Genomic DNA, 19,014 nt, shown 5'->3' with positions numbered 1-19,014 from the left:
CTCGCCCAAGATTTTGGTTCTATTTCACACGTATTATCATCCCCCTTCTGAACCCGGTGGTGCATAGGGCACTGCATAGGTAAACCAAATGAAGCGTAGTTCAATCATCTGTTGCATAAAGGTAATGTGATCAGTGTTACGCTTCAGGTGTCAGTCCAAAAGCAATAAAATATTACAGTTTTAAAAAACCTTCAAAATTAATATTTCACATCCACCCTGCCAGAAATCGAACCCGGGACCTCGAGAATTATAGGTGAATGCGTCAACCACTACACAACGAGGCGGACGTATCTCCCCTCGATTTCTTTACTCAGGATTTTTACCTGAGAGCACCCATCTGGTTGAAAACATTCGTCAAGGGTTTTTACATTTTTTAAAATATTTTTTTTATTTAGTCTTAAAATAGAATGAATGTCCTAATATTAACTTATATTTAATTATTATTAAAATATATACAAATTATTAACATTTCTAAATAATATACGTACACTTCAAAAAAAAAACTTCTTTAAAGCCAACTCGAATACAATTACTTTTTAAGAGCTAACTTATCTGCTACACACATATTTTTTTATCTTACGTTTAAATGAAATAACATTTTTTTGTTCTTTTATTTCTAATGGTATTTACTAATAATATGACTGTACAGCTCGGTGCATCAACGAGTTCTGTGTCTTTGTCTTCTTACACATTTCACACACAGAACTGTATTCTTCGTCTGCCTGAACACAGATTTCATACACAGAGGTCTATTTTTATCTACTCAGACACAGAACATATTTAGGGTGTTTTATTGTGTACATTGTTCATTATTATGGGTTACTGCAAAAATGCAAATTAATATCTATTAATTGTTTTTTTTTTTTTAAATCACAAGAAGTCCTTCAGGGGGGTCTAGGCAAGTCCAATCACTTAAGTTTTTCTGGAAAATTTAGCCGCGGTTGGACTGCTAGATTAGCCATATTATCACTGACAATATGTCGGTATCATTTTTCACCTGCCTGAACATGATACATGTACATCTAAAGAAGTACCTAAGAGGCAGACGGATGCAAATCCAAATGTCAAACGTTCAACTAAAGTCTAAAGAATCTACTTTCTCTAAGTGATTTCTGATAATTTATAGCATTATTTTGTATTTTCAGTATCTTAATACATTGGTTCTTTCATTGTAAGACTTACATTTCTTCAAAATCAATGGACATGGTCGTAAACTGGATACGAAAATCGAAATGTCATTTCATCAAATTCAGGATTTGCATCCGTCTGCCTCTGAGGTACAGATATAATTATAGTATTAAAAAATGACCTAACCTCATGGCATAAAACAACTCCGTTTATAAAGTTTTTTTTTCTACTGACTTGTTGAAAGCCACACAAGCTTCTTTATTTATTTATTTATATACGGCATTTCTGCCATTTACAAATATATGGTATAAAGAGTGCTTAGAAATAAAAAGATTAAAAATAAAAAAAATCGAGTATGAAATATTAATATACTCGTACTATACACATTATTAATTACTTGAAATACATACATATTTTAAAGAAATTATACAATAACAAAATACATTAATCAATCAAATTATAACTATTCCAACCCAATCTTCTGAAGATGATTTGCTCTTTTTGATAAAAATATGTTGGTCACTTTATTTTTTAAGTTAGGCAGAGATAAACTAAATATATCAAAATGTGATGCATATTCATTCCCGGTATTCTGTAATCTAACAATAGGTGAGTAATATTGAGCTACCGTTCGAGAATTTTGACAATAAAATATTGTAGATGTTCTGCTTAATCTAGGTGGTACATAGAATGAAATCAATTTCAGTAGATCAGGGGTATCAAACATTGGTTTTATTATTTTATATAAAGTCATAAGATCGGTCGATGTTCTTCGTTCTTGCAATTTAGTTAATTTAAGAGAGTCTAAAATTTTGTTATAATTTAATTGATTAGTAGAAAAACCCATCTTAAAATTAATATATCTAAGAAATTTATTCTGAATTCTCTCAATAGAATCTGAGAAAGTGATTTGATAAGGTGACCATATTGAAGAATTATAATCTAGTTGGCTTCTAACAAGAGATGTGTAAAGATATTTTAATGTGTTTATATTATTAAAATCTTTTCCGGTTCTAAGTACAAATCCTAATAATTTTACAGCTTTGTTAGATATTTTAATAATGTGCTCTTTAAATAATAATTTTGAATCGAAGTATACTGAACTAATTTGGTGGAAAGAAAAACGTGGTTGAAGCAGAGTTGTTTCATGTTTATTTTATTATAAAGAATAACAAGTAAGTGCTTTAAATATAAATTTTTACCTTGATGGCGTCTAGTTTTTCGCAGATTCTGTCAATGTCTTCTCTTCTATCCTTCAGTTCGCAGAATATCTGCTTAAGAGAATATACATCATTCAGGTTGTTATTACCGGTCTGATTTTGGTAGCTGAAAGCAAATTCAAATATATTAAATCTTATAGTACACATACATATAATACTAAATTTGTCCTTTTTTGTACAGGCAATACATTTTCAAAAAGGTGATCAATGCCATAAAGAAAAAAATATAAGGGAAATTCATCAAGGAAAAATAAAAGGGACCAGGGGTGGTATTTTGAACGCAAAAGCACACGTAACAGAACGCTAGCAGAGTGATCTCTTTGCGCGCAATTCCATTCAGAATAAGCAGCCCAGAGGGTTGGTTATTCCAAACGCTCTGGCGGCCGTCTTATTTATCTATTTATATATACGCCCAATGGGCATTTTTAAGGACATATTTATGCATAGAAAATTATTATAAAGGAAAGTAGAAAGACACAATGGTATATAGTAAACTTGGTGGGAGTGGAAGCGAGAGGGAGGTGTTTATAATTGAATTTGATTCAGTGATTGTTTGAAAGAAGACAACTTGTTATCAAAGAAATTAAGACTGGTATGTTTGTTGGCGGACCTAAGAATTCTGGGCATAGGGGAATGAAAACCATAGTTAGTTCTTTGGTTATTGGTATGAAAGAGTAAGTTTTGTATGAGGTTTTTATTTGGGATATTTAATTTGATTAAGCTCAGTAGTTCAGGCGCATCAAATCTCGTGTATTTACATACAAAATACACGAGAAAAACTGTTTTCTTAGAGTGGTTCGGAATAGCACCCCAGGGATCAAAAATTGGCTACATTCTCAGACAGGAAGTTTCCTGTGCGACAGAGTGACGATGCTTTAGCACGATAGTTTTTCAAGATGAACTAATTTTATTTTTCCCTCATCGGGCAACAAAAGAGTATGTAGTCTGGGGTAAAGACGGGCGTTTCTCGCATTAGGCGAAGAGTTTTTTTTTAAATACCCCGACACTTGGTTCCTCCATTTTTGTGTTGTGGCATTGTAGGCTGTGCCCGTGTAAGCCACAAAATTTAGCATTGAAAAAAATAACAATATTGTCATTGCGTCCATTAAGTGATTCTTCTTTTTTAAAGGCATTTTGAATTTCTCATTAAGATTATATATATACGGTTATGTTTCAATAAAATATAATTCAATACTTTTTCAAAATATATATATATTTTTTATTAATAAAAAAATATGTAAAAAAAATAATCCATCATCAAAAGGTGGGGGGGTGCTATAGTAATGAGGAAGGTCAATGGTTATTTTTTATTTGTTAATAGACCAATTACACTAAGCCAGCTTTGTCGGCCTCATGGCGTAATGGTCAGCGCATTTGCGTACCATTTAAGAGGTCTCGGGTTCAATTCCCAACATGGTTGATATTAAATATTTATTCAAAAGGGTGTTTCACACTGGAATATTTCATAGTCCCTGGACTGGTACCTGATGCGTAAGACTGATCATCTTACTTTCATGTAACAAAAATGGTCAAGATACGCTACGATTGGGGCATCAATGCAGTGCCCTATGAACCATTAGATGCGGAAAGGGAATGATGACAATAAGTAAAAAAAAAAAATTCAATTTTGATATATCGTATGATCAGCGCTATTATTGTTTAATGTTTTGTACTTCTGAACTCCGCAGCGCGTGACGTCAGAGATTCTCTTCTGCTTATTCTCGATCAGTTCTACCAAATGGTCCGTTGACAGTAAGCAAACCGGAATTCTTCCACACCTCTTTTATAATTAATTGATCCATGTCTACTGGTGACGTTGTTCAAAGTATGTAGTTCATTTTTATTAAAATATTTTTTATTATTTTGCTGTACATTTTCGAGAAACTCAGCAGTACAATGAGGAAGTTCAGTGGTTTTTTTAAATTTTTTTATTTGTTAATAGACTGTTAAACTAAGCCAAAAAAATTTTTTTTAAATTTTTATATATCGTATCATCGGCGATACGATTTTTCAAAGTTTTGTATTTCTGAAATAACTCCGCGTGTAACGTCAGAGGTTCATTTCCGCTTATTCTCATTCAGTTCTTCCCATTGGTCCAGAAGCGACAAGTAGACCGGAAATCTTCCATAGCTCTCAGATCATAGGTTTATTCACATGAACCAGTGACGTCATTTAAAGTAGTGCGTTTTTATCAAAATATTTTTTATTAATTTTTCTGTACATTTTCAAGAAACTTTGGCGTACAATTTAATGCTCTAATTTTTACCCCGCGTAAGAAAACATTTTTTGTATCAAATTTCCCGTAGGGCTGAAGTTCCTCATTAAATGCTTTCATTATTACCATGTGTAAGAAAATATTTTTACATCCAATTTCCCATAGCACTGAAGTTCCTCATTGTAGTAATGGCTCAGCCAGGTATATCAGGGATACATGAATTAATTGACTTCCTTACCCGCATCCTGAACTGGTGACAGACGAGCACTCGCTGCCCTCCTCCGAGGTGAGCTTGTTGTGTCCCGAGCCCGCACCCCCGGAGCCCGCGCTGACGCCGCCCGCGCCCCCCGCGGCGCCGCCGCTCCCCTCCCCAGCGCGCAGCGCCCCCGGCAGCGTGTGCGCCCCCTCGCCCTCCGGCCGCCGCCCGTCCGCCCAGTTGTTTCCTGAAGACGGGAGGGATTTCAGTTCAGTGGGTCTTAGTGGTGTGAAATTATTACCTAGATTCGTGGGTCAAATGATTGAGATACACTGCGAATGGAGTGCCCTATGCACTAAAAAGGGACATAACGGACACGAAGTAGACTCGAAAGTGGCTCGATGATTTGGGGGCCATATGAACTGAAGTACTCTCTTGTGATAGAGAAAATCCAAAAGAAGTTTCTGAGATATCTCTACATGAGAGAATGCGGGTGTTATCCTCGGCTCTACCTGACCGAGTTTCTCCGGGGTATGCTTGGCTACAACAGTTGAGAGACTAGAAGGAATGTGTATTTGACTACACATTTTTATCCATTGTTGCGCAGTATGGTCGATAATTCTGAGATTATGATGAGCATTGGTTTGAATGTTCCTGATAATTACCGAAGACAGCGTTAGCATAGATTGTTTTATATCCCGATATACAGGAGCACCCTGCCTGTTGGAAGGGCTACCGCTACGCTGAACAATATCGCTCTGGATGTTGATCTGTTCCATGTATCCGAGGGGGTTTTCCGGAGCAGGATTCTCCTACTACTTTGACAAGAGTGTCACTTTGGATTTTTCTTTTTATAATATGTACGTCTTGAATTTTAGTTTGTTTCATATTATTTGGTATCTAATTTTTTCAAATAATATTTTTATAGAATTTAACAAAAAAAAAAAACTAAGATCAAAAGTCAAAAAATATTACCTCTTAAATCCGAAGGGGGTGCTTGAAAATAAATATTAATTGCATTAATAAAAAAATTAATTAATTAAATATATATTTGCAAGACAGGTAACTGCATGGATTAGAGAAATGTTTATCTAAAATTACTCCGCGTGTGATGTCTCAAATTCTCTTCCCCTTCTTTTCTCGTCAGTTCTGCCGATTGGTCTGTTGACGTACCATAAACCGGAAATCTTTCGCAACCTTATCATTGGTTGATTCCTATGAACTGGTGACGTTATTCGAAGAAGTTTGTTTTTAATAAAATATTTATTTTTTTTTTCATACATTTTCAAGAAACATTGCTGTATAATTTAATGCTGTAATTTTTACCGCGCGTAAGAAAATATTTTTAATTATACAATTTCTCGTAGGGCTGAACTTCCTCATCAAAATATTTTGACATACTATTGTTGAATCTTTTATACCATAGAATGATTTCTTTAAAACTACGTCAAGTTAAAATATTGCAACAGAGATGGAGAACATTGTGGAAAAATAGTAAGACATAGCAACCAATCTTGTCAATTTCTACGGAATAGGGAAATATCACATACTACGAATACCGATAAAAATATATGAAATAGATTTAGAATAATTCATTGTATTTTTGAAATCAATTTGGATATTGTGGAGGAATGTTTTCATACATAAATGTAAATACGTCGCTAGAAAAACGCAACATGTTTGGCCTTGGCAGTTGTGACATCAAGATTCGTGACAGTGTTCTAAACGAATTTGAATGGGCAGGAACAAATAAACATGAATTGTGATGTATTAGGGGCGTGGCCGATGGAATGACGGTTTTTGCGGGAATTCAAAATTACTAATTTAAAAATATTTTTTATGCTAATAGCAAAAAAAATTTTTTTTTACTGGACAGTATTTCATTGACCTTTATTACTTTAAAAATGTATTTAAAAATCGTGATATTTCCCTAATGTAAAAATGTATTTATTTTTCTTGTTAATTTACATGGCACTGCGAATTGAATTAACACCTTGCTAGAATGAACATTTCTAAAACTTATAGATGCAGATTTTACAGTGCAGATGAAGAAACACCTATACATATTCTATACCGCCAGAGACACAATATTTCAATATCATTGATGTATAAATCTGTACATAAATTATCTGTTAGGGCTCTACTTTGGTACAAATTAATTTGTCAGCATGTGTCGCACTCCGAGTATAAACACAAGTTGGTACATGATTAAAACACCAGGTTTACTAGTATGGAAGGGCTAGCTGTTCCTAGATATTGCAATAAATATGGCAAAAGGACACTGCAATACAGTATACCTAAAATATTTAACATGTTACCAAACAATATTTAAAAATACTGAGTTAAATACAGGAGTGAGACGTTTGCTCAAATTATGGTTAATAGAAAAAAGTTTTTTGTATTAGTGATAGTTTTTAATTTTTGATAATGTAATATGTAATGTTTTTCAAGTAAAATTATTATTAATGTAGGTTAAGTATGAATAATCGAATCAATTTACAAGAACCTGATGACTAGTTGTACGTTTGCAACTCAGCAGGACTTTAATTTAAGACTATTTTGTAAATATATTTAAAAAAAAAAAAAAAAAAATGTGAATGTGATAAGTCATATCATATTCTACGGAGTACCACTGGTTAAGCCTGAGGATGTGAGAGCGCTCGCCCCCTACCTAAAGCCCGATATTTTAAGGACTTGGGCTTGGAGGTGGAGATTTAGCATTAGTCACCCTCCATTTAGAAGTCCGGTTCTTAAAAGACCATTGACGCTGATAAAATAATAAATAATTTTCTTACGAGCTGCCATTTGGTTGATATTATCTGCAGATCCAAACTTGTTCTTGATGAGGTGAGCGAATTCGCGAGGTTTGGACATTACTGTGCCTCCGAGGCCTGTGATGCCATCTCTTATGTTCCCACCCACATTTCTAGAAAGAAAATTTTCAAATATGAATTATTTTCAAACATTATGCGTAACACTCCCTAATCCCTTTCCCTTTTTACGCTTTTCAAGGGAGCAAGAAAAAAGTGTAAAACCGAGGAGAACGCTAAAGTGAGGAAATGAAAAATGTATGGAAAAAATAGGAATTAATTTGTAAAATTGGTTATAAGTGGATATAGTCAATACTTTTTTACCTGTTTTCAATGATTTCACGAAAAATATTTTTATATTTTTTCAAACAATATTATTTAATCTGTCTTTTTATTTGATTTAAAAACAGCGTGTTAAACATATTTTATGTGTAAATTAAAAAAACGAAAATAGAATTTTGAATTTGCATAAAATAATTTTTCCCCTAAATGTTGGGAAATTTTATTTATTCGGTATCACTTTTTTTCTCTGGCATCACTAAAAACAACTGACACAGATCGCAGCAAAATTGTTTCCACTTTTTGAACAATCGGTTTTGTAACTTTAAATATTTCTATTGTCATGTTTGAAACATCGCAATTTAATGATATGAAAACTTTATAGTTTCTAAACGTTTGTCAACTGCGAATCATGATTTGTACAAGTCAATATGAGTTTTTGTTCAAATGAAAACTAAGAACGACCCTAAAAAAAGACACTGGAAGAAAAAAGTCAATTACACTGCACCTGCTTTGAATTTAGGTTAAGACAATAATTTATCCTTTATTAGTTGTTTACCTGTTTTTATTCTTCATTCGCGTGGCACACGCGGTGACGCGCGGGCCGCGGCATCATTACAACGACATAATTTTGGCTTTTTTGACACATCAAATGAATTCCAAAATTTTTAAGCATAAAACCGGGGTGATGAAAAATGTAAAAAACTTAAATTGGTGGGAATATTTGTATGAAGAAAAATAAGTCCTGAACATTTTGGTGTAAAAAGTGGGAAAACGTAAAACGTTAACGTTTCATTTTTTGACTTTTTTTACATTTTGATGCAAAAAGGTTCCATTTTTAACATTCTACGATGTACGAAAATTTCAAGTCTGTATAATATCTAAGCTGATACGAATGCAACATGGTTTCAATTGACGACTGTAGATTCAAATCATTCAAGAAAACAGGGTTGCACATACTATTTACTGGCAACAAGGTTCCAAGTGATACACATAGAACCTTGTTGTTCGAATAAAGCTATCACTCCTAACAGCCCGTATAATATTTGTGTTTCTCTATTTCCATCATCCGTGCTACTTTTGAACATATATTATTCGTTTTGTTTTCCTATTTTAAGCTTTGACTTAGAAAATGTGATTAAATGAATAGGGAATCGACATGTCTAAGGCATTTAGTTAGTTTTTTTTATCTAATTAATATTAAAAATATATTAATACCATTACCATTTTTGCTTTGCAAAAAATTAAAATAATAATAAAACGTGAAAAGGACATAATTCTGGCTGTTTTGGAGGGAACAGAATAAAAAAATCATAAAAGAAATGAACAATTTTGATACTCACTTTAAACCTTGTCCCATATCCCGTAACATCTCCCTGGGCTGCCTGTGGGAACCTTGCCCCGTACTGGATCCATGCGTCTAAAAAATAATATTTTAAAAATTGAACATTAAAGAAAATATGGTTTTTAAAACATCTCGTTTAGCCACTAACATTTAATAAAATAACACGTTTTTCATATTTAAATTTGTTACAACAGAGAGGAAAAATATTTTTGAGAAGATTATATGGAAATCTAGGCATTTACAGGACTTATAACCTGTCATCGGCTGGTTCATATTCCCCTAAATAGCTAGTTTAGCTGCGAAAGTTTGGACATACTCAAAACATTGTTAAGAATTATATCTGTACCATAAAGCTGAAAGGTGGAAGTCACATTTTTTGTAAAATTGAGTTATGAATGTCATTTTGTTCATACGTTCAGATTCTATTTATGCTAAAAACATCGGAGTCCTCCGGTATACCACTACTGAAATAGCTCGTTCTAAAACACCAGTAGTGCAGTAATAATACTTGGCTGGTATTAAAGCAGTGGATACTGAATCAATTCCACAATTTTTATAACAAACTACCTCTGACGCAGCGAGGGGTTTTGCGCAAGATAAAGTCTTATTGTCATAATCAACCATACTTAACCATGATGTCATTTCTTTCGTCGTTAATGTCATTATTTTACTTTGATTTTTTTCACAAACTGTTTACTTTCAATGACTGTTTTATTGCTATTAATATCATGTCATTTAATTTACATTTACCTGTTATTTTCATAAATAAGTAATGTTTTAATGAATGGCACATAATTTAATGTTTTTGCCTAAAGCAAGTTTTATAAATACACTGTTTTTCATTCAATATTCTACGTGACTTGTTATACCAAAGTCCGGGGAGGAATTAGGCCGCAGGCCGGGCGATTAGAACAAAAACATTTTTAGGTTTAAGAAGTGTATACCAAATGCGTTTTTATATTGACATATTAATTTTGATGGATAACATTGCTGGTTTTGTTTCGATGCATATTTTGTTTGTTGTTTTTATTAGTATTTTATGAATTGTTTTTATTAGTTTTATATTAATGAATAATTTTTTTTTAATAATTTAATTTTGATAATTTTTATTGTTAATTTTATTTAAATATGTATTTTATTCATGTTTATTTTATGATTAATTCATACATTTTTTGCAATTTTATTTCAATTTTACAGTAATTTAAATACAATTTAATGATTTATTTTGCTCATTTTATATAAATATGTATTTAGTTAGTGTTTACATGTAATTGATGACAAATAAGTAGGGTCTTTTTTTTAACTAACTAACTAACCATCACGCCATTTCCCCAGAGGGGTAGGCAGAGAGGATAGAACGCCACACCACTCTGTCCTGGCACACTTCCTTTGCTTCCTTCACATTCATACATCTTCTCATGCACGCATGTCGATTATTCCGACTTTTCACATGACCACTTTCAAGAAAAAATTCTTTTCTTTTTTTTAATTGTTTCAATATTTATGTGTATTATGTATTTTATTCATGTTTATTTTATGATTAATTCGCACAATTTTTGCAATTTTATTTCAATTTTTACAGTAATTTGAATACAATTTAATAATATTTTTTGCTCATTTTTATATAAAGATGTATTTAGTTAGTGTTTACATGTAATTGATGAAAAATAAGTAGTCTTTTTTTTAATTGTTTCAATATTTATGAGTATTATGTATTATTTTTTCATTGTTTGTAAACCAAATAAATAAATTGAAGTCCAATAGTTATTTGATAGTCCACACAATAAATGTTTTTTTCCGAAATACTATTATCAAAAGCCTATAAATAAATAAAAAAACAGCAATAAATTGTGTTTTTACTTCGAGAGATACATTTAAAACAGTTTTACAACTTCAAACCGCTCTCCTGAACAATTTACCAAATGTGACTGCCAGCATTTCAGCTTAAAGGCACAGATATTATCAGGGTTACCCATTGGTTACGAGCGGAACATACCTCCCAATTCTTTATCCTTTTATGGTAGCCGTCCAGCTTCTTCTGCAGTTGAGAGATGGAGTGTGCGGACTTTTGGTTTTTCTTCTCGAACACGGCCTTTATCCGCAGTAACTGTTGCTTATCTGCGTTTGCTGCCAATTTGAGGTACTCGTTAACATTATCTGGAATCAATAACAAACTTTCAATAGTAAACATGTATCCGAACATTGCGAAACCATGACCCGGATTCAATTAAATAAATTTGTAAACAATTGGTTACTGGGTGTATCGGACATCGCCGCGCGTGCAGCAAAGGGACATATAACGCGGCCTGTGACGCGGCGAACAAGCGCCGAACATTAAACATCGACACCGAGCCGAGCGGCCCTTTTGCGGGCGCCCAGTCGGGGGTGCTAGCTGCACGGGAAAAATCGTTGAAATGACCGCGGGGAGGCGGTCGAACCCCCCGGCCGCGACCGAAGCTTCCTGAGTGGCCGCCAGGGCGACGGTTGGCGCTCGGACGAGATACCAGTGTTTTTACAGTATTATTTATATGTCGGGTTTTCATGCTTATTTTCGGCTAGGAGTCTTAATATGTAATCTAACTAGCTGCCCCTTAAAAAAAGGCAGTAAATTATGTCACTCTCAGGGGCAGAAGTTAGAATATCGAGACCCTATATTTGTATCGGATGGCGGGGAATCAGACCCTGTCCAATCCCATTGAAACTTGTGTCACCCTTTTTATTCGTATGTAGGATCTTTGCCTGTATCATCTGTTCGTTAATTAAGATACGGGGAAGAGGCCTACAAATCGTTTCATATGTGAAACATATCCCGAGGGAATTATCGGACTTCATAAGTATGAGAGTAAAAACAAAATATAAAATTGTCCAGCCAATGGGAGAGCGCGCTACGATATAAGCCGGGAAAGTCCGACCCTTTCTCGCTCTCCCTTGCGGCCTATGTATGCTGTCTCGTACCGTGCCCGACCGCGACATGGTACAAATTTGTTAATAAAACCCCTGTTAATCAAGACTCTGCGTGTTTTACTGAATCTACGCCCTCTCCGCCTTCGATGTCGCCGCCTGCCCCTTTGAAGAACATCGCCGCAGACTCAGCCTGAAGAAAGCTACCTCACCCGAGATAGCCGGTCAAATAGCAGCTGCAGAATCACCCCTATCTACAGTTCAACTGTATGCACGGCGAGGTGTCGTGTATACTGGGTTTAGGCAGAGATAAATCGGAAAATTTACTCAAAAACATTCTTAAATAATAAATGGTATAAATTAATATTGTAAAAATGTATAATAAATTAACTAGTAGGTAGTGATGTTATTGTTTATTTTGCATAAAAATGTCTGCCTTAAAACAGGTTGTACCTAGTTAGGGAGATTAGACATAATCCGGAGAAATCTATTACCTAAGTGTGAATGTAGTAGATAAAGAAATTGTTATTTTTTGTTAATAAACCATGATTGTTATTGTTATTATTATTATCTTTTTAGAGTGATCCTTTGTTGAATTCGTTCTGACGTTTCAGATACCATTGCAGGAGCCATCTTCAGGGTAAACCGTGTGTTTTGTAAAAAAAAAATGTGCTTATGTACTGCTAATTTGTACCGATTTTCCTTTCTCCTCACTCTTTCTTTCCTTCTTTACTCCCGCCTCTCTTTTTAATTTATTTTGTTTAAAACTTCAAGTACAAAGAATAAGTACTTTGGCAGACATATTGCTAAAAGCAATGTGTTCCAGCCAGCCAAAAAAAAGACTGGTCAAAAGAAGAGTTGGTCGAAATTTTGTTTTAAAAAACCATAAACATATATCAAAAGATACATACATAAAATAAAAATGACCTCATTAATTAAAACTAACATCTGTTTCTTAATTGTGAGATACGGCTTGCGCATATTAACTTTTTGAAAAAAATTACATTATGCTATGCATATTAATTAAATGATGAGGAATGTGGAATGTGGATATATATTGAAAAAAAAACAGCAAAAGTTCAGATATATTCATAGTATGGTGTAGATATTTAGTCAATTTTTATTTCTTAAAAAATTTACATATTATACATTTTTTTTAAAGAAATAAGAGAAGACAATATTATAATATAGATACAATATACATTATGTTATGCATATTAAATGATGAGGAATGTGGAATAAGATAGTGAGTTTGAAAGGAGAAAGAAAGAGGAAAAGGGAATAAAAATATATATTGAAAAAAAAAACAGTCAAAGTTCAGATATATTCATAGTATGGTGTAGATATTTAGTCAATTTTTATTTCTTAAAAAATATACTTATTACATATTTTTTAAGAAATGAGAAGAGACAACATTATAATATAGATACAATATGTTCATATACCACTGATTTTCTCAAATTGAACAGGTAGGAAGAAATTGCTTAGAAGCAATATGCTCGCCCTTATGCATATGTATATAAACTGTATATGCAAATAAAGTGTTTAAATATATTTTTTTTTTAAGCTTCTTAGGAGTAAACACGTAAATAAAAATGTTTCAATTGGTGAATTTATGGTTGGGATTGACAATATTTAAAAAAATTACCATCTCGTATAGTTTGCTCAAGACGTATGAGGTCCTTGGTCCTAGCCACCTTACTGTTAAGGTGGGCGATAGCTGTTGCCGCTCTTGATGACCCGCTGCTTCCCGCTCCGTCTCCCTCGTCGGCACCCTGACCTGTGAGCGAGAGAGGAATAAAAACATTAAACATAAGTCGAGTACTTTTACATCAAGTTACGTACATTATATCTTGAACATAACAACATTAGTTCCATCTCCCTCATCAGCACCGTGAATGATAAGTTTGAGAGGAATAGAAACATCGAACATATGTCGAGTATTGGTTTATCAAACAAGCGTACATTTAATTTTGAATATTGGTCTATCTCACTCATTACGCATTCTGACTTGTTGGCGAGAGAGGAATAGAAACATCGAACATACGTCAAGTTTTGTATTTTTTACACAGTGATGAAATACATGACAGACATGAGAAAAATTACATTTGTTTATTTGTTTAAATTTAATGTTGTGCACACAGTGCTATGTTAATATAAATCTAGACAATATTACGAACAAAAAATAAACCTAACACAGCACCAATTACGTACATAACACAATATATGAAACAACTATCTAACAGTACAACAAGATGTAAGAAGAATTTGTGCTTTGTGTGAATTTACTAGTGATTGTGTTTTATACATTTACGGTCACACTGGGAATCGAACCTAGACCTCTTATGCGTTGGGCAAACGTCTTAGCCATTACGCAATGAGTTTTGGTTTGCAAATCAAAGTATTACGATGTGAGGTCCATACGAACACTCGCCTTCTACGCAGTAGCCAGGCTCTTCAAAGACGAAAAGAGAACTAATTTACGGGGACTTGTCACAGTAGATATACACAGGTCGAATAGAATAGGTGTATGTGAAACTACCATTTTAGAAGAATGAGAATACAGATATAGAAAGTAAGATAATTGTAGTGAAGTAGTGACACTCGTTGACGCTAAATGTCGCAGTAGGCTAGCCATGTGACGTGGGAGTATGCGGAGCCACCTGCAATGTAGCCATCAGCAGAAAGTAAATTATTCCAAGGCACTCAGATTCAGACCTTCCTAGGTATAAGACGTATTATTTACAATAAACTAGTATCCCTACATTAACAATCTTTTCTTTTCTGACCAACGAGTTATTACAATAAGCGAGATAATGCGAAAAACTATTTTTTCAATAAAAACATAATTTCAAAAACAAATATTTCATTGTACTAGGAATTAGACCCGGGACCTCGATACAATATGTGGCAGACTTTTTTCCACTCTTTTTACCGGAGACCATCCATTGAGTCGAAAACACTCGTCGAGGATTCGAGTTCTATTTCACACAAGGAACTGTATTTTTTATCCACCACAGACAAAATTAATGCCATGAATATATATTTTTACACTGTGCAAATCTGCTATTTAAGTGGATCAAGGTTATGGTTAATTTTTTAATATTTAGTGATTTTGAAACATAAATACACTTATTATTTATATCACTACAGAGATGGGTAGAATTTTTGTTTCAAGATTATGGATATTCGAGCGTTTACAGGGCTTATGACCTGTCATAGGTTGGGTTCAAGTGGCCACTTTTATGTAGAATTCTACAACATTCCCCATTCCGCTTATTAGCGAATATCCATATCGGTGACATTTTTGGTTTTTGTATATATGTCATGAAACAAGGAAAGCTTTCGCTAGCGCGTTTGGAGCGCCATCTATGTATTTGATATTGAGGTTAAGTATTAAAGCAAATTACTTTATTTATGTAGCTAAGACTCTATCCGAGTTAAATTAATTACTAGTAATCGCCTGCAGATGACTCTGCAATTTATTTTTACTTAATTTTTGACCAGATCTTGTTTACACAATATTATTATTGGTATGTGTATATATATTTACATATTTATACACACACAATTCTGGGTTTTATCCCAAGGGGGAGTAGGTATATTATTATTTATATCACTACAGAGATGGGTAGAATTTTTGTTTCAAGATTATGGATATTCGAGCGTTTACAGGGCATAAATATGTAAATATATTGTGTGTGTATAATTATGTAAATATATATACACATACCAAAAATAATATTGTATAAATACACTTGTTTGAAGTACGAATATAGTAATTTGTTATCAAATTAATCTAATCAGATTCATTTTCAAATGTATTTTAATAAAATTCAAAATTAGAAAGCAGTTATCCCAGCAATAAATATTACAATATTAGGAACTCTATTAGATTTAAACATACATTTCATAGTTAATGTTAAGTTATTACAATGGAAAAATACACGTAACAATAGATAAAATGTTGCATATTTGTTAGTTGAGTCTTTGAAGCAGTCAGAGCTTAGCCATAGTGTCGAGCGTGCTGAACTCAAACGTAACAAGTGTAGTGTCCAGAGCGACCGCATGGGCGCTGCGAGGCGCCGCGTACTGCACCCGCGCCGCGCCGCAAAACGCTCGTCACTACGGCCGCGCACAATTTCGATATTTATTCGGGCGGGTGATAAGCAGTCCAAGCAACAAGCGACATATCGCACCTTGGTGATAGAATACAGAGTGGTCACTATCTGATAGGAACTGTCCGCGACGGGGGAACGAAGACATTAATACCGGGTGGGGAAGATACTCGGGCTGTTCTGCAATATCCTCCACTGAAGGAAACAAAATAATCGTCATCATTTCCCCGTCCAATGCGCATTGTAACTCTCTATCTTAGATTAGATTTATTTATTTATGACAAAATACATCGATTTTAAATTTACATATTACATTACATTACATATTATTATTTTATTTGTGAGAAATATTCCCAATCAGCAAAAGTGCCGGTATGAGGGGATATAATACATTATGACACAATAGTTTCAATAAAAAGTCGATAAAATACATCACATATCACTCGTCACACGGGCTGTAAGAACCGTTTTATTTGGGTGATTTTTAAGTACGTATATGTTTTGTGTATTTTTTAAGTCATTAGAAAGTGAATTGAATTGAATTGCTGTATACAAAAAACTGTTTCTTTTTCTGTTAGTCCTAGGTTATTATTATTATGGATAACTTATATAGCGCCATTTTCGTAATTTTAATTTTGAAGATGTTTTTTAAATTGACCTAAATTTAAATTTACTGTCTTATATTTCACATAAAGATTCTTCTCATCGTTTCTTCGAATCCCTTAAAATAAATAAGTGTTTATGTTTTTCCTTTTTTAAAAAAAATGTTATTACTATTTTATTTTATTTTTACATCTGAGCATGTTTTTCATTCTTTATTTCCATTCTTAATTTTTAATTACTCTTACAAATTTTCTTCATTTTTAATATTATTTCCATTTGTAAATACTCACTACAAACTACAAACCTTAAAATATATTTTTTTCACTTAAATTTTAATTTTTAAACAACTTTCATTTATGTTTTCTTTTTCCTTCTCTTTTTTATACTTTCATAATTAACCTTACATATAATTGCTTTTTAATATGGAAACTTCACTGGTCCATTAGAATTAAGTCTAATTGTGTAAAATATTAAACTTTGTAACTGTACTGTATGTTTCCTGAATAAAAGAAAATAAAAATAATACCTCAAGGGCGCTTTACAAAGTGATTATATAAAGATATAAATTTAATTTAGCTTTTTAATTTAAGAAAAATAATGTACTTTGTCACCACATGCTAAGAATTTATTCAAATGATTATGAGAACAAGTGGGTTTTAAGTTTCTTCCGAAACATCACTTCACTCTCACAGTTTCGGATCTCTGCTGGGAGAGCATTCCATGCCGTAGGGCCTGCGACTGCAAATGCGTGTTCGCCAAATTTAGTGTGCTGTTTGATTAGAGGTGTAATAACTTTTCCTTTCGACGTAGATTTAGCTCATCTGAGCGTAAGACATCTGTCAGCTAGTTCATCTGGAATGCAGAGTTCCCTTAGATATTCTGGAGCAGAGTTGTGCAGTTACTTATACATAAGCCAATAGAGTTTGTATTCCACCCTCTGTGGAAAACGTAGCCAGTGTAATTCCCGAAGTAGTGGAGTGATATGACTGAACTTAGAGATTCCAAAAATAAGTCTCGCTGCGGCATTCAATACAGACTGTAGGCGAGTCATGTTATTCATTGGTAGACCTAGTTTTTCGCAAGTTAAATTATTTGATGCTCTTGTATTTATTTTATGTATATTGCTGATAAAATTTAATTTAATGTTTGTCTTTATTTTTTATTTTTCATCTTAAATATCATCTTTACCTTTTCTGTGTAAATGAATTAATCTAAATAGATCGTTTTTGTTATTCTATATAAATCTGTGGTTCTAGTATATTTATTAAAATTAAATGTTACTTTAAATTCATTGTTCTTTGAATTGATTCTTTCATACGATCGAGAATATTTCTATGTTGTTAGTTGAAAAAAAAAAGGGAAAACAGTGAAAATTGTGCTGGTGAAGGAAATGTCTTGTGATGTGTAAATCCCGAGTAGAAACCGTCTCACATAAATCCACTCTTCGCAAACTCTTACACATATCGTTGCTTCAGTTTGTTTTTGTCCAATGGACCAAAACACAAATCAGCAGAAATAGAGCTAAAGGCAATATAACAACAACAAACCATCACGCCGTTATCTTTGCATACAGATCTCGCTTCCCCTACATTCATGCATCTTCTCATGCCCGCGCGCCGATTATTCCGACTTTTGACGTGTCCATCTTCAAGTATTTGTTGGATTTGGTCATGCCATGTCTTTCGGGGTCTTCCTCTATTTCTGCATCCGTCAACATTCGCATTGTAAATGTTCTTAGTCGTTTTTTCGCTGTCCATTCGCTCTACATGTCCAAACCACCACAGAGCTCTTTTCTTGATTTTGTCAATAATGCTTGTCTCAGCCTTACATAATGTACGGATCTCAACATTTGTGTATCTATCGTACATAGTTTTACCACACATTTGCCTGAGAGATCGCATTTCGACAGCATTCAGCCTACTTTCATCCCTGTTTTTCCAAGTCCATACTTCGCTCCCATACATCAGAGGAAATATAAGATTTAAAAAACACAACCTGGATTCAATTTAGAAGAGAAAAGAACAGAACTACATTCCGCTGCTCAAACAGTCGGTACATTGAGTAAATGCCATTTGGGTCTCACACACACGACCCTCTCAGCGGTGTTTGTTTTGGCATAAAAAAGTTATATATTTGTACGGTTCACAGTCCATAATGGATGACAAACATGCTGAAACGTTTCACCTGAAATACTGCGAT

General features: G+C 33.5%; 1 protein-coding gene across 1 annotated transcript in view; it reads right to left on the bottom strand.

Moving 5' to 3' along the window:
* Positions 1-19,014, bottom strand: part of LOC148275149 (transmembrane and coiled-coil domain protein 3-like) — a 36,029-nt gene that overhangs the window by 3,184 nt on the left and 13,831 nt on the right. Inside the window, exons 4-9 of the mRNA XM_088236093.1 lie at positions 13,743-13,874; positions 11,190-11,350; positions 9,192-9,268; positions 7,555-7,685; positions 4,802-5,006; positions 2,331-2,454 (exon numbers count right to left, since the gene is read on the bottom strand). Coding sequence (XP_088092219.1) covers positions 2,331-2,454; positions 4,802-5,006; positions 7,555-7,685; positions 9,192-9,268; positions 11,190-11,350; positions 13,743-13,874 — 830 coding nt within the window. The remainder of the gene's footprint in view (positions 1-2,330; positions 2,455-4,801; positions 5,007-7,554; positions 7,686-9,191; positions 9,269-11,189; positions 11,351-13,742; positions 13,875-19,014) is intronic.

Source organism: Micrasema longulum, unplaced genomic scaffold, assembly GCF_059751315.1.
Source record: "Micrasema longulum isolate JH-2025_06_02 unplaced genomic scaffold, ASM5975131v1 h1tg001501l, whole genome shotgun sequence".
NCBI classification, from domain to species: Eukaryota; Metazoa; Arthropoda; class Insecta; order Trichoptera; family Brachycentridae; genus Micrasema; species Micrasema longulum.
Note: the sequence above shows the minus strand (reverse complement) of the source record. Positions and strands in the feature narration are given on the sequence as shown.